Raw genomic sequence first — 15,902 nt, 5'->3', positions numbered from 1 at the left:
CTAACAGTCTTGTTATGGCTTGAGGCTTCTCTGAGAAAGGAGGATTCTGAATTTTCTAATTTTATAGGTTGCTTTACGGGGAAAAGCACATAAACTATGAAAGGTTGCTTCTCAGGGACCTAGATAAAGATGCCATATCATGGGCCCCACTGCAGATCTGCAGAACCACAACTTAGTTTTTTATTTAATCAATTACGGAGGGAGGAGCAAGAAGCATCAACTTCCATTTGTTCCTTGATCAGGCAAGCCCCAGGTTTTGAACAAGCGACCTCTGTGCTCACGGTGGACACCTTATCCACTCTACCACGGCAGGTCAGGTAGCACTGTTGTTTTCATTAGCTGCTACAGATGATTCCAGGGTGAGTCTAGGGATTAGCAGGAAGGATCCTGGATGTATTTGCTTTCTCATTTTGTTGTTTGTACAAAAAAATTTATTTAGAAATCACAGAAATATTCTGACCAGATGCTGTCACAGTGGATAAAATTGCAGACTGGGATGCAGAGGACCTAGGTTTGAAACCCTGAGGTCACCCACTTGAGCGCTGGGTCGCCAGCTTGAGCATGGGATCAAATACATAACCCTATGATCACTGGCTGGAGCCCAAAGTTTGCTGCCTGAAGCCCAAGGCTGCTGAGTGTAGCAAGGGGTTATTCACTCTGCTGTAGACCCCCCCTGCCCCATCAAGGCACATATGAGAAAGCAATCAATGAACAGTCAAAGAGCCACAATGAAGAATTGATACTTCTCATCTCTCTCCCTTCCTGTCTGTCTGCACGTATCGGTCCCCCCCTCTATCACATCAAATAACATAACTGACAGAGTAGAAGTGGGCTCAGGAAACAGGTTTCAGAAGCAAAAGAGGAATCCTGGAATCTTAAGAGAGAGACAGGCAAAGGTGAGTGGGGGGCACAGACATGCTCCAGAGAAGAGAGCCCAGGATGCATTTGTGAGAGTGGGGAGCAGGGATGGTCAGGGGAGGTGATAGGGTGTTGTGTTGGGTTTGGGTGTTCAGGAGAGCAGCGCCCGTTCTCATTGCTGTGGGAATATGTGGACGTCTGAGGGAGGACAGATAGGTGAAGACAGGAAAATAATACAGTGTGGTCTCCCTGCAGGAGCACTGTTGGCTGACTCCAGTGAGGAAGGACAGGAGAATGTGGCCTTCTCAGCATTTCCAGGTCCTTCTGTCTGTGACTGAGGTGGAAGTGGACAAAGGGCTGTGTGGACACCTGTGGTGGCACATTCTCTAAATGCAGACTTGACTTCTCAACATATTGTCGCCTGAGAAAACAAGCAGGAGTCGGACCAGGACAGAATGGCTGCTTCTCAGGTAAACGATGTGTCCTGGGCAGAGGCTGTGTTTGCTTTTCCTTCTACCTTTAGTGGTTTACGACTCTCAACCATTAATTCTCTACTTCTGATATTCCTGCCTAGTGAGGTTGTTTCCATTTACTTTTTTTTAAAATTTTATTTATTGATTTTAGATAGTAGAGAGAAAAATGGAGCACAGAAAGAGCAGGAAGAAATGGGAAGCATCATCTTCTAGAAGGGGTTTCCCTCATGTGCCTTGAGTGGGTAAGCCCCGGTTTTGAACCAGCAACCTCAGCATCCCAGGTTGACGATTTATCAACTGTGCCACCAGATTAGCTCTTTCTCTCTTTTTTTTAATGTTTATTTTATTTATTTTAGAGAGAGTCAGTGAGAGAGAAAGAGAGAGGCGAGAATGCTGATCTGTTCCTGTATGTGCCCTGGGCAGCGATCAAACCAGCAACCTTTACACTTCAAAACCATGCTCCAACTTACTGAGCTACCCGGCCAGAGTCCAGGCTCTTTTACTTAATTGACAGGTTCAGCACCTTATATAGAAGTAGATGGGTGCTTCTCCTGTGTTATATATAAATATTTTTCTTCTTTGTCCCAGAGGCTTCTGTGTCTTCTCTCCATCTATGCTCCCTGAGGGCATGAACAATTTCCACCACGAATTAATAACTTTTTTTATTATTATTTAGACAATTTAATTTAACAGGGTGACATTGATCAATAAGAGGACATAGGTTTCAGTAAAACACCTCACAGCATTTGAACTATGAATTATGTTGTGTTCCCATCACCCAGAGTTCAATTACTTTCCCTTGCCTTATATTTGTCCTTCCTCTTTATACCCTAACCACACCCCTCCCCTTATTATTCTCCCCACTTCCCCTCCTGGTAACTATTTTCTATGTCCTTGAGTCTCAGTTTAACATCCCAACTCTGTTTGTAAACAGTTCTTAGGTTTCATACACGGATTTCACTCAGCATAATGTTCTCAGGGTCCATCCATGTTGTTGTAAATGACACTAGATTATCATTTATTTTTGTGTGTGTGTGACAGAGAGACAGATAGTGACAGACAGGCAGGAGGGAAAGAGATGAGAGTATCAGTTCTTCATTGCGGCACATTAGTTGTTCATTGACCACTCTCTCATATGTGCCTTGACTGCGGGGCTACAGCAGAGCGAGTGACCCCGTGTTCAAACCAGATGAGCCTGTGTTCAAGCCAGCAACCTCATGTTTTCAACCTGGGTCCTCTGTGTCCCAGTTTGATGCTCTATCCACTGCACCACTTCCTGGTCAGGCTATTATCATTTCTTATGACTCAGTAGTATTCCATTGTACATCATCTTTATCCTATCTTCTATTGAAGGACATTTTGCTTGTTTCCATTTGCCTTGGTCACTGTGACTTATGCAACAATTGACCTGGGTCTCCAAGTATATTTATGTATAAATATTTTTGAGTTTTGGGGTAGATATCCAGTAGAGAGATGGCTGGGTCATGGTAGTTCTGTTCTTAATGTTTTGAAGTATCTCCATACTTTCTTCCACAATGGCTGTAACAGTTTACATTCCTATCAGGAGTGAATGAGGGTTCCTTTTTCTCTACAGCATCTCCAATACTTGTTACTACCTGTCTTGTTGACAGTAGGCAATCTAACAGTTGTGAGGTTTAATGTCATTGTAGTTTTGATTTGCATTTCTCAACTAGCTAGTGAAGATGAGCATCTTTTCATATATCTGTTGGCCATTTGTATGTCTTTTTAGAAGTGTATGTTCAGGTCCTCTCCCTATTTTTTCTTTTTTTTTTTTTTTGTATTTTTCTGAAGTTGTAAACGGGGAGACAGTTAGACAGACTCCCGTAGGCTCCTGACCGGGATCCACCTGGCATGCCCACCAGGGGGCGATGCTCTGCCTATCTGGGACGCAGCTTTGTTGCAACCAGAGCCATTCTAGCACCTGAGGCAGAGGCCACAGAGCCATCCTCAGTGCCTGGGCCAACTTTGCTCCATTGGAGCTTTGGCTGCCAGAGGGGAAGAGAGAGACAAAGAGGAAGGAGAGGGGGAGGGGTGGAGAAGTAGATGGGTGCTTCTCCTGTGTGCTCTGGCCGGGAATTGAATCCAGGAGTCCTACACGCCAGGCTGACGCTCTACCACTGAGCCAACTGGCCAGGGTCCTCTCCCTATTTTTTAATTGGGTTGTTCGCTTTTTTGTTTCTGAGCTTTTTGAGGTCTTTTTTATTTTGGATGTTAACCCCTAATACTGTTGTTTGCAAGTATCATCTCCCATTTCGTTGGCTGCCTATTTGTTCTGTTGTCTGTTTCTTCTGCTGTGTAGAAGTTTTTTAGTTTGATACAGTCTTATTCACTTATTTTTACCTTTACTTCCCTTGCCATTGGGGTCATATTCATAAATTGCTGTGTATGGCCAAGGTCTGTGAGTTTAATACCTATATTGTCTTCTATGTAATTTACTGTTTTACCTCTTACATTTAGTTTTTTGATCTATTTTGAATTACTTTCTGTGCAAGGGGACAAAAGTGTTTCATTCTATTGCATGTGACTTTTCAGTTTTCCCAGCACCATTCGTTGAAAAAGCTTTGTTTTCTCCATTGTGTGGTTTTGGCTCCTTTGGTGAAGGTGATTAGTCCATATGTATATATGTAGTTTTATTTTTTGGCTCACAATTCTTTTCCATTGGTCTGTGGGTCTACTTTTCTACCTATACAATCTGTTTTGATTATCATGGCGCGGTAGTATAATTTGAAGTCAAGTATTGAAATACTTCTGGGTTTGTTTTTCTTTTTCTCAGGACTGTTTTTGTTATTCAGATTTTTTTTTACGGGTACATAGAATCATGGTGATTCTTTGTTTAATTTCTTTAAAAAATGACTTGGGGATGTCGATGGGGATTGCATTAAATATATTGCTTTGGGTAATATGGCCATTTTTACTCTGTTGACCCTTCCAATCCATGAACATGGAATAATTTTTCATTTCATAGTGTCCTTTTCAATTTCTTTTAATAATGCTTTGTAATTTTCTCTATACAGAAACTTTACATTGTTTATTAAGTTTATTCCAAGGTATTTATTTATTTTTGTTGTTGCAACTGTAAAGGGAGTTTTTTTTTTTCAGTTCATTTTCTCGAGTTTCATCTTTGGCAGATGTGAGAGCAATATACTTTTGTATGTTGACTTTCTATCCTGGAACTTTATTGCATTGGTTTATATTTTTCAATATTTTTTTGGTGGAGTTTTTGGGGTTTTCTTTCTTTTTTCTTCAGTGAGAGGAGAGGAGGCAGAGACAGACCCGTGGATGCCCCTGACCAAGATGCACCTGGCAAGTCCACTAGGAGCTGATGCTCTGCCCATCAGGGGACCTTGCTTCATTGCAACTGGAGACATTTTTTAGCACCTGAGGCAGAGACCATGGAGCTGTCTTCAGTGCCTAGTGCCAACTGGCTTCAATCGAGCCATGGCTGCAGGAGGCAAAGAGGGGCGAGTGAGGGGGTAGAGTAGAGAAGCAAATGGGTGCATCTCCTGTGTGCACTGACAGGGAATTGTACCGGGACATCTATATGCTGGACAAACTCTCTACCACTGAGCCAACTGGCAGGGTGTTGGGTGTCTTATATACAGGATCATATCATCTGGAAAAATGATACCGTTACTTCTTTTTTCCCGATATGAAAGCCTTTTCTTTCTTTCTCTTCCCTGATGCTCTAGCACTATATTGTATAGGAGTGAAGAGACTGGGCAGCCTTGTGTTGTTCCTGATTTTATTCTAAAAGCTTTCAGTTTTTCTCCGTTTAGTATGATATTGGCTGATAGTTTCTCATATATGCTCTTTATTATGTTAGATACTTACATATTTTATTTATTTATTTTTTATTCATTTTTGAGAGGAGAGGGAGAGACAGGGAGAGAGAGAGGAGAGACAGAGAGAGAGAAGGGGGGGAAGAGCTGGAAGCATCAACTCCCATATGTGCCTTGACCAGGCAAGCCCAGGGTTTCAAACCGGTGACCTCAGCATTTCCAGGTCGACACTCTATCCACTGCGCCACCACAAGTCAGGCAGATACTTATATATTGCTAAGTAAAATAAAAAATCACAGAAAAAAAAGGAAAAATATAAAAAAGGAAAAAAATCACAAACAAAAATAAATACAATAAAAGAATAAAAATTAAAGATAAATTCAAACGAGATAAAGAAGAGAAATGAAAGTAAATAAAATGAGGAAAAGAAATAAAATAAAATATTATTTTTCAGGCCCTGGCTGGTTGGCTCAGCGGTAGAGCGTCGGCCTGGCTTGCAGGGGACCCGGGTTCGATTCCCGGCCAGGGCACATAGGAGAAGCGCCCATTTGCTTCTCCACCCCCCCCTCCTTCCTCTCTGTCTCTCTCTTCCCCTCCCGCAGCCAAGACTCCATTGGAGCAAAGATGGCCCGGGCGCTGGGGATGGCTCCTTGGCCTCTGTCCCAGGCACTAGAGTGACTCTGGTCACGGCAGAGCGACACCCCGGAGGGGCATGCGGGAGTCTCTCTGACTATCTCTCCCCGTTTCCAGCTTCAGAAAAATACAAAAAAAAAAAATTATTTTTCAGTTTATGAGGTTAGTTTTTGTTTGTTTTTTACAGAGACAGAGAGAGAGCCAGAGAGAGGGATAGACAGGGACAGACAGGTAGGAATGGAGAGATGAGAAGCATCAATCATTAGTTTTTCATTGCGCATTGTGACACCTTAGTTGTATTTTGATTGCTTTCTCATATGTGCCTTGACCATGGGCCTTCAGCAGACCAAGAAACCCCTTGCTCAAGCCAGCAACCTTGGTTCGAAGCTGGTGAACTTTTACTCAAACCAGATGAGCCCACGCTCAAGCTGGTGTCCTCAGGGTCTTGAACCTGTGTCCTAGGCATCCCAGTCTGATGCTCTATCCACTGTGCCACTGCCTGGTCAGGCAAGACTAGTATTATTTTGTGGTCGGTGTTGCTGTACTGCAAATTTTGGCTCTGAGATTCTTGGGAAGAACTCCTATGACCTTCCTGTTAATGATGTAGGCAGGACCGCAGTCATTGGTGTGTGTGGTATGTTGTGAGGGTTTACAGGTCCAGCTTAATGGCTTGGTGGCTTTAAGTTTCTTGCAGTGGCGATTTGAGGTCTCTGGGCACTCCTCCACATGTCTCAAGAATCCAGGGGACCCGATGTGGAGTAGCTCTGTTTCTCAGTGGAGAGAGTGGCTCTGGAGAGTTAGCAGTGGGGTCTGGCACTGCCACTCTTCCCATGGGCGAGGTGAGCGAGTTGTCATCTGGGAGGCTGGGGCGCTGCACTTTGTTTTGGTGCTGAGAGTAGGCCACAGGCAGACCACAAAAAGTGTTGCTGGGACCCTGAGCCCAGCCCTCCCCCTCTCCCCACCTTAGTTCAGCACCTGCTCCTCTGCCTCTCTGCCTCTCTGCCTCTCTGCCTCTCTGCCTCTCCTATCTGAAGGAGGCTCAGGCACTGCTGACCTCACTGTTCATTTCACAGTAAACAAGACCCAGGCAACATGGCCCTTACTCATTCCTACAGTGCAGCCAAAAAAAAAAAAAAAACCACCAAAAAACTGGTAAGGCTGGTTCCTCTCCTATTCACAGCTGACCTTGGGGGCATTATATCTTCCACTCCTATTCTCAGTGCATCATACACTCAGTTCATTTGGTGTGGGGATCTTTCAGGTGCACTGTGAGTTCAGCTGGGGTTACTTTACTGTGTTAAAGCTGTTCAATTTGATGTAATTTTAAAAGGAGAGATCAGGGGTATCTCTCATCCCACCATTACTCTGTAATCACTTTCAAATACAAGAAATATCTCCTTTGTGACATCAAGTTGGGATGGTAACTGTGTCCAACATCCTTATGAGGATGAGTCAGAGGCTTGAGAATCAGTAAGAAGGGAATGTAGGCTTCAGTTTAACATGGCTGCAGATCACCTCTGAGGGACAGGATTAAGGAAATGCACCTTATATGGGTCAGAATAGCTGAGGAGGTTCTGACAGAGAAGAGCAGCTAGAAGAGACCTGCTCACTAGATTGCTGAGAACGTCCTGCCATTTTAAGGGAGTGTTAAAGTTCAGAATGTGGAGCATACATGTAGATGGACATTTGCAAAAATTACTATTTTTCTGATCATTTTCAGATAATTTCCTTATTCATATTGTGTGCCTACAGTGTCACAGCAGAGCTCTCCACAAATGTGTATAAAATTTTTCAAAAAATTAGAGACAAAAAATCAATTCCTTTAAATTCTTTTCTGTTATTATGGATGTTCTTGCTACTGTGTCTATTAAAAATGAGTATCAGCTGACCAGTAGGGGGCACAGTGGATAGAGCGTTGGACTGGGACACAGAGGACCCAGGTTCAAACCCCCGACGTCACCAGCTTGAGCATGGAATCATAGACATGACCCCATGGTCACTTCCTTAAACTCAAAGCTTTCTGGCTTGAAGCCCAAGGGTGGTGGCTTGCCCCAAGCAGTAAGCAATGGAGTTGCTCACTCTGCTGTAGTTCCCCCCCCCCCATTCTTGTCAATGCACACACGGGAAAGCAATCAATGAACGACTAAGGAGACGTAACTAAGAACTGATATTTTTCCTCCCTCTCTTTTCGTGACAATCCCTCTCTCTGTCTCGCTGTGTCAGAGAAAAAAGAAAATAAAATGAGTATCATTCACAAGTGATTTATGAAACTACAGAACCACAATATCTTTCATTTTATTTTACTTTATTTTTAAGATTTTTATTAACTCATTTTAAAGACGAGAGGGAGCAAGAACGAATAAGTAGAGAAAAGGTAGAAGTAGAAAACATAAACTCCAATTTGTGCCTTCATTAGGGAAGCTAGGGACTTGAACCGGCAACCTCATTTTTCCAGGTTGACACTTTCCACTGCACCAGCACAGGTCTGAGTCTATCACTATCAAACTGTACCTAGTTCTTCTATTATGTCTGTGTGCATAACATGTTAACATGATTTGAGCTATTTCTTCTTAAGAAGTTTTTGTTATTATCACTTAGGGAAACGTCTTGAGATGTTTATGAGGTTTCTTATGAGTATTAGACAGTGTTTGTACAGTTTTTTTTGAGAAATTGTAGATTAAGTTTCAAGTAAAATGCAATGTCTTTTCTTCGCTGTATGTTTGTTTCACAAAGCAGTCTCACAGAAAAAGAAGAAAGACCTAGTTCTAAGATTATGTATAGTAAATTTGTGGTTGCTATGCATCCTATTCCTTGAGAACAAGAAATCCTTTTAAAATTTTAGCTTGGACATTCTAGGAGGAGAGCAGAGAAAGGCCACGTGGAGGAGAGGAGTAGCAGCCAAGATGGTGGAGTGCTGAAGGGAGAAGCCAGTTTGTGTAGAGTTTGTGCAGAGAGAAGGAGATGGAGAACAGAGAAATGAAGAATGCAAATAGAGAAGTTGTGGTGGAAACCATCCAGATGAGCACTGTCTTTGATGGTGAAGCCATAGACCCAGTTACTGGGGCAAAATACAGATTCAACTCAAAAACTGGAGCCAGAAAGTGGAAAGATCCCTTAATGCAAATGCCAAAGCAGAATGAGTCCAGCACGCACGGAGCTGCTCCAAGCAGAGCTGTGTCTGTGGAAGGAACTGGGCCACCGAGGAGCAACGACAGGGAAGGAGAGCGGCCGCGTGGCAAAGCAAAGGCTGAGGAGGCACACCCAGGGTCCAGAAACCAGGATGGCAAGCCAGGCACCCCCAAGAACAGAGACCCAGCGGTCATGAGCAGGGCTTCCCCCAAACCACACCCAGGAAAGTAAGCAGGGTCTGGTGCTGGTCCCACAGAACGGTCCAGAGGGGACCTTGCCTGTCAGAGGGTTGCTGCCTCTCCCTAAGTTCTCTGAGGGGATATGCCATGCATAGGAGTGAAAATGTAGCCAAAAGGAACTCAGAGATCCGGGGTCCCAAATAGGATGTTTAAACAGCACAAAGAGGTTTGATTGCATAGTTGCCTTTTTCTGAGACGGCACAGGGGAAATTTCTCTCTGGTCTCTCGGTGCTTCTGACCGGCTGGACTACCAGTTTCTGGATGTGGAATTGAGGTGTTTCTTCTTTCTCTTGACTGCTAGGATGCTCTGTTCAGTTCACCCCTAGAAAGAGTGCAGAACTGCTTGGCATTAGTGCTGAGGACTACCTGCACATCTCATTGCATTTCATTTTTCTGCCTTCATTTTAGAATCACCCAGAATTCTTCACTTATAAGTACAGTTCAATACCATACACCTTTGTAAGACACCTTAAATCTTTTCCAAAAGAAGACAGACAGCCCTGGCCAGATAGCTCGGTTGGTTGGAGTGTTGTCCTGAAGTGCAGAGGCTACTGGTTCAATCCCCGGTCAGGGCACATACAGGAACAGTCTCTTTGTTTCTCCCTGCCTCTCTCTCTAAAGAAGAAGGAGAAGAGGAAGGAGAAGGAGAAGGAGAAGGAGGAGAAGGAGAAGGAGAAGGAGAAGGAGAAGGAGAAGGAGAAGGAGAAGGAGAAGGAGAAGGAGAAGGAGGAGAAGGAGAAGAATGAATAGATAATGAGTAATTCTAGAAAGAAGAAAACAGTAAATATCTTTTATATTTTTATTGGGGCATAAGTTCTATTCAACAAAGTGCACAGATCTAAGGTATTAAGTGTGATAATAGACTCCTCTCAGAAGCAGGACAATATTTATCCTCACATATTAGTTTTGCTGTTTTGAATTTCATATAAATGGAATTACACAGATGTGCTCTTTCCTGTCTGCTGTTTTGCTCAGCATGTCTGTGAGATTCACCCACGTCATACTGTCAATCAGCAGTCCTTTTCTCTTCACTGTTGTGGTGGCTGTGTTAAGTTTCTCACTATTATACATTCCAGTGCTATGAACTTTCTTGTGCATAACTCCTGGTGAGCATAAACATGTGTTTCTTTGGAGCATATTCCTAGGAGTGAGTTTGCTGGAGCCATTGCTAGAATCTGCAGAGAATTCCAAAGTCGGTGGCTCCACTCTGCACTTCCACCAGCAATGACTGAGAGTTCTGATTGCTTTCCTTTCTTGTCAACACTTGATGTTAGCCATCCAGATTAAATTTTTTTTCTTGAAATGTAAAAAAAATTTTAGCTTGAAGTTATGTATGCATTTTCCTTTGTTTTCTTTCTCTGTGCTATTGAGGAGTATGGCACATGGACTGGAGACTTTGGTGTCACTGGTAAAAAGAGAGCTTGTTAGAGCTGTGGAAACACAGGCCCCATCCCAGGACTCCTGAGTGAGAATCACCATTTTTAGAAAGTGCAGTACACTGTTGCCCACGTCAGAATTGAAGAAGTACTTAAACTTCCACCTTGTGACGTTTCCACCTGACAAATATGATATACACAACTGATCATGAGTGATACACATACAACACTGACAAATCCACATGCCTATGTTGATACCTTAATTCTACTGATAAATTTTAGAGACAGAGAGAGAAAAGACATAAACTTTCTGTTGCACTTATTTATTATATATTAGTTGATTTCTTGTATGTGCCTTGACCAGGAATCAAACCTGCCACATTGGTAAATTAGGAGAATGCTCTATCCATCTGATCTACCAGGTCACAGTGATGCCTTAATTTTAAAATTCATCTTCTTGTAAAGTCAAGTCTGCGTAGTGCATTTTTGGATATGTACATTGTCATTACTCAGTGTTAAAAAATAAGTTAGAGAATATTTCTATGTGAAAGATTAAAAAACAAAGGACGACAAAAAAAATTTTGAGAAAGAGCATTGTCGCCTACCCAAGTAGTGGCACAGTAGATAAGGCACACTGGCCTGGGACACAGGTATTAGATTCAAAGCCCCGAGGTCACTGACTTCAAACTAGGGTCCCTGGCTTCACAGTGGGGTTATACTTGTTAACCCATGGGTGCTGGCAGGAGCCCAAAGATGGCTGACTTAAGCAACGGGTCACTGGCTCACCTAGAGCCACCTGGTCAAGGCACAGAGCAGAAAGCAGTGAATGAACAACTAAAAGCCCCACATCTTCAGTTGATGGTTCTCATCTCTGTCAAATCAGTTTGTGTGACCCTCTTCTCACACACACTCAGAAAAAATATATATTGCTGGGCAAAATGATCTTACTGGATCATTTTCTCTTAGAACAAGACCACTTCTAACCCTGTTTTCATGTTGGATGGCATCATGAACTGACACTATGGACCTCTGTTAATGTGTCTTTTCTTCCAGAAACCATTGACCTTCAGGGATGTGGCTGTAGATTTCTCTCGGGAAGAGTGGGAAAGCCTGGACCCAGCTCAGCAGAAACTGTACACGGATGTGATGTTGGAGAACTGCAGGAACCTGGTCTCCCTGGGTGAGGATGAATTCCTTCCTGTTTTCTTCATTAGTGGGAACATCACATGGGAGCTTCTGCCTTGCAGGGTAGATTTTAGAGTTCTACCATCAGGGACCAAATATGGGGGTTTGCTATTGTAGAAACAAAGGCTTCATGATGCACATTAATTAGAACTCAGTGTATGAAAACTTACATGTTTCTAGAACAATTATGGTGTTATCAGAAAACACGTATTTTGGGAAGTTATTTTCTAGAACATTGTAATATTGTACCATGTCTTCTCACCTGGGCACAAAATGAATTAGGAATTGGAGCTGTGAAGGAAAATGACGTATCCTTCCACCCAGGTAGGTGGGGTGAGGAAGCAGATGAGGCAGGTAAGAGACCTAAAGGTCATGGAGGAGGCCAGACCTTACAGTGTGGTTGGGAAGCTGCTGCAGTGGAAAGGGCTGTGAGAAGCCCAAGTGTACTCTGGTTGCTGTCATAGAGGAACAGCTGGTCTCCAATATGTCCCATGTTCCCACATCCTCTCAGGACTCTGCTTTTGCTCCAGTGACCTCCATCATCACATCAGCAGTGGGGGCTAAGTTTTCCCCTTGGACTGAGAGCTGCCATGATGATGCCCCTTCCATAGCTTTGGGGACCACAGAAAACCTGTGCACGTACCAGAGGAATTACATGATAAGCTGTTTTTTCTCATTTGGAGTGTTTTGTTTTATTTTTTTGTGACAGACACATAGACACGGACAGAGAGACAGGAAGCGAGAGAGATAAGAAGCATCAGTTTTGCCTGACCAGGCGGTGGCGCAATGGATAGAGCGTTGGACTGGGATGCAGAGGACCCAGGTTCGAGACCCTGAGGTCGCCAGCTTGAGCGTGGGCTCATCTGGTTTGAGCAAGAGCCCACCAGCTTGAACCCAAGGTCACTGGCTCCAGCAAGGGATTACTCAGTCTGCTGAAGGCCCACAATCAAGGCATGTATAAGAAAGCAATCAATGAACAACTAAGGTGTTGCAAGGTGCAATGAAAAACTAATGATTGATGCTTCTCATCTCTCTCAGTTCCTGTCTGTCTGTCCCTGTCTGTCCCTCTCTCTGACTCACTCTCTGTCTCTGTAAAAAATTAAAAAAAAAAAGAAGCATCAGTTTTTTGTTGTGTCACTGTAGTTGTCTTTGATTGCTTTCTTTTATGTGCCTTAGTCGAGAGCTACATCACAGGGAGTAATCCCTATCTCATGCCAGTGACCATGGGGTCCTGTCTTTGATCTTATGCTCAAGCCAGCAATCCTGTACTCAAGCTGGTGAGCCCACGCTCTAGCCGGCAACCTTGGTGTTTTGAAAGTGGGTTTTCTATGTCCCCGTTTCACATCTATCCACTATGCCATTGTGTGGTCAGGCCAGATTTATCATTTCTAATCCTATGGACATTTCCCACAAGACCTTACAGAGTGTAGGCTAAATGATTTCATCAAAACACAAATCATCTCACCAAAGTGTGAGCATGTATTTCTGTTTTAATTTCAAATATTCTTTTGCTTAATATGAATTTTTGTTACAGAATTCTGGTCTGGACCCTAGCACTTTGTCTCAGTGGGAGAGCGTCAGCTTGGCATACACATGTCCTGGGATGGATTCCACTCAGGGCGTACAGGGGAAGTGACCATCTGCTTCTTCACTCTTCACTCCTCTCTCTCTTTTTCTCCCTCTTTCACTCTCTTTCTCTTTCCCTTCTAAAGCCATCTCTTGTTTGGTTCCAGTGTATTAATCTTGGCCGATGAAGACAGCTCTCTGGTGTCTCCACCTCCAGCACTAAAAATAGCTGACTTGTGACCGTGGCCCCAGTTGGATAAAACAACAGCTCCAGATGGGGTTTCATGTGCGTCACATTGAGGTGCATGCACAAGTCTATCTTTCCTTCTTTAACTTGAAAGAAAAGAAAAATATATTTCCAGTCTTATTTTTTAATTGTCTGCATTAGAGTAATTTCATGTCTCTACATATCTCATGGAGTCCTTCAATAGTTACTGCCATAGGCGACCTTAGAGTGTTTTGTCCAGGAGGTGGAAAAGTGTCCACTGTACCTGTTTTCATCACCGTCATTCTGTAATTCTTTCTTGTGCACTTGAGAGTTGCTGGGGCTGTGTCCTTTTCTGTTTTTACTTTTTGATGAGATTTATGCCATATTTGTGCTTTTGGATTCACAAGTGCTGGTATAACATGCAGAATCGTTCTCCTTTGGTAAGAAGTGGGATGCAGCATTATTGGGCACTTAATATTTAGGAAGCGCTTTGTTCCTTAATTCAAGTTTATTTCAGGCAAAATCAATGATGAGATTTTTCATTTGTTTTCTTAGCATGTGTCTTTTTATGGTGTGCTTAATCTGAAATGTTTAAAGATTCCATTAGTCTGTCCATATTTCAGAACTTTGTAATACTTTTTTTCTTTGGAAATGAAGGTTATTTTTTTTAGGTGGGTTACAGCCTACACATTTTTGTAAGAGTAGCTGAAATACATAAACCAGAAAAATTTCTCATGTCACTTAAATATCTTTATTACAATTATACTTGATAGTTATTTTTTAATGATTTATTCTGCTTTATAATGTCATGATGAAAAATTATTGCTGTTTGAGGGTATATTCACTTATAAATTATAGTTAATAAAGGATTTTGATCACTGAAACTTATACAGTATATAAATTTAAAATTTTTAAAGATCAGTTTTTTGTTCTTGATTTGCTTTTTATTTTTCATTCAGTATTATTTTGAACTAGTTTCAAGTGTACAGGATAGTGGTTACACCTTAACATACTTTATAAATTCTGAAAGTGTTCCCCATTATATTTCCGGGACCCAGCATAGTTAATACAGTATTATTTACTATAGTCCCCATGCTGCACTTTACATCCCATGACCGCTCTGTAAACTACCACTGTGTTCTTCTCAAGTGCTTCTACTTTCTGCCCCAGCCTTCCACGTTACCTGCCCTCTGACAGCAGTCACTCTGTTCACTGAACCTGTGACTCTCTTTCTGGTTGTTTATTTGTTTATATTGTTCTTTAGATTCCAAATATAATTGACGTCGAATGGTACATGTGTTTCTTTGACAGTCTTATTTCACTTAGCACAATACCTTCTATGTATATGTATCCATGCTTCTGCAAATGCTATGGTTTCATTCTTTCTTATCCTTTTATTTCTTAACATTTTTATTCATTTTTTATATTCTTTCTTCATTTTACAATAACCCTGATTTTTTGTTTGTTTGTTTTAAGATGACTTTCCCACCCCCATTAATAGAGCAAGGGAGAGAGATGAAAATGATCAACTCGTAGTTGAGACACTTTAGTTTTTCAGTCACTACTTCTTATATGTGCCTTGACTTGGGGTCTTTAGTTGGGGCAGTGACACCGTGCTCAAGCCAGCAAACTTTGAATTAATCTAGTGACCATAGAATCATGATGATCCCATGCTCAAGCTGGCAACCTTGATATTATTGTTTTATTTTTAATTAATTTATTTATTTTAGTGACAGAGAGAGAGGGACAATCAGAAAGAGAGTGATAAGAAAAACATCACCTGACCAGGCAGTGGCGCAGTGGATACAGCGTCAGACTGAGATGCGAAGGACCCAGGTTCGAGACCCCGAGGTTGCCAGCTTGAGTGGGTGGGGCCTCATCTGGTTTTAGCAAAGCTCATCAGCTTGGACCCAAGGTCACTGGCTCAAGCAGTGATTTACTCAGTTTGCTGAAGGCCTGCGGTCAACGCACGTATGAGAAAGCAGTAAATGAACAACTAAGGTGTTGCAACAAAAAACTGATGATTGATGCTTCTCATCTCTTTGTTCCTGTCTGTCTATCCCTATCTGTCCCTCACTCTGACTCTCTTTCTGTCTCTGAAGAAAAGAAAAAAAGAAAGAAAAACATCAACTCATTATTGGGGCTCCTTAGTTGTTCATTGATTGCTTTCTTATATGTGTCTTGACAGGGAGCTCCACCTGAGCCACTGACTCCTTGCTCCAGCCAGTGAACTTGGGCTACAAGCCAGCGACCTTGGGGTCATATCTATGCCAGTGACCTACTGGGCATAGATAATCCTAAGCTAGTGACCCCACAGATAAACTGGTATATCTGCACTTTAGCCAGGGACCTTGGGATTTTGAATTGGTTCCTCAACATCTCAGCCAACAATTGTGCCACCACCTGCTAAAGCCTGTTGTCCTTCCTCTTAAGCT

The 15,902-nt window shown here is 42.6% G+C and overlaps 1 protein-coding gene across 1 annotated transcript in view; it reads left to right on the top strand.

The window, feature by feature from the left end:
* The window catches only part of LOC136399328 (zinc finger protein 420-like), a 219,755-nt gene that overhangs the window by 195,872 nt on the left and 7,981 nt on the right, over positions 1-15,902 (top strand). Inside the window, exon 2 of the mRNA XM_066374379.1 lies at positions 11,562-11,688. Within this exon, the coding sequence (XP_066230476.1) occupies positions 11,562-11,688 (127 nt within the window). The remainder of the gene's footprint in view (positions 1-11,561; positions 11,689-15,902) is intronic.

The sequence above is a fragment of the Saccopteryx leptura genome, chromosome 3 (genome assembly GCF_036850995.1).
Source record: "Saccopteryx leptura isolate mSacLep1 chromosome 3, mSacLep1_pri_phased_curated, whole genome shotgun sequence".
Taxonomy (NCBI): domain Eukaryota; kingdom Metazoa; phylum Chordata; class Mammalia; order Chiroptera; family Emballonuridae; genus Saccopteryx; species Saccopteryx leptura.
Note: the sequence above shows the minus strand (reverse complement) of the source record. Positions and strands in the feature narration are given on the sequence as shown.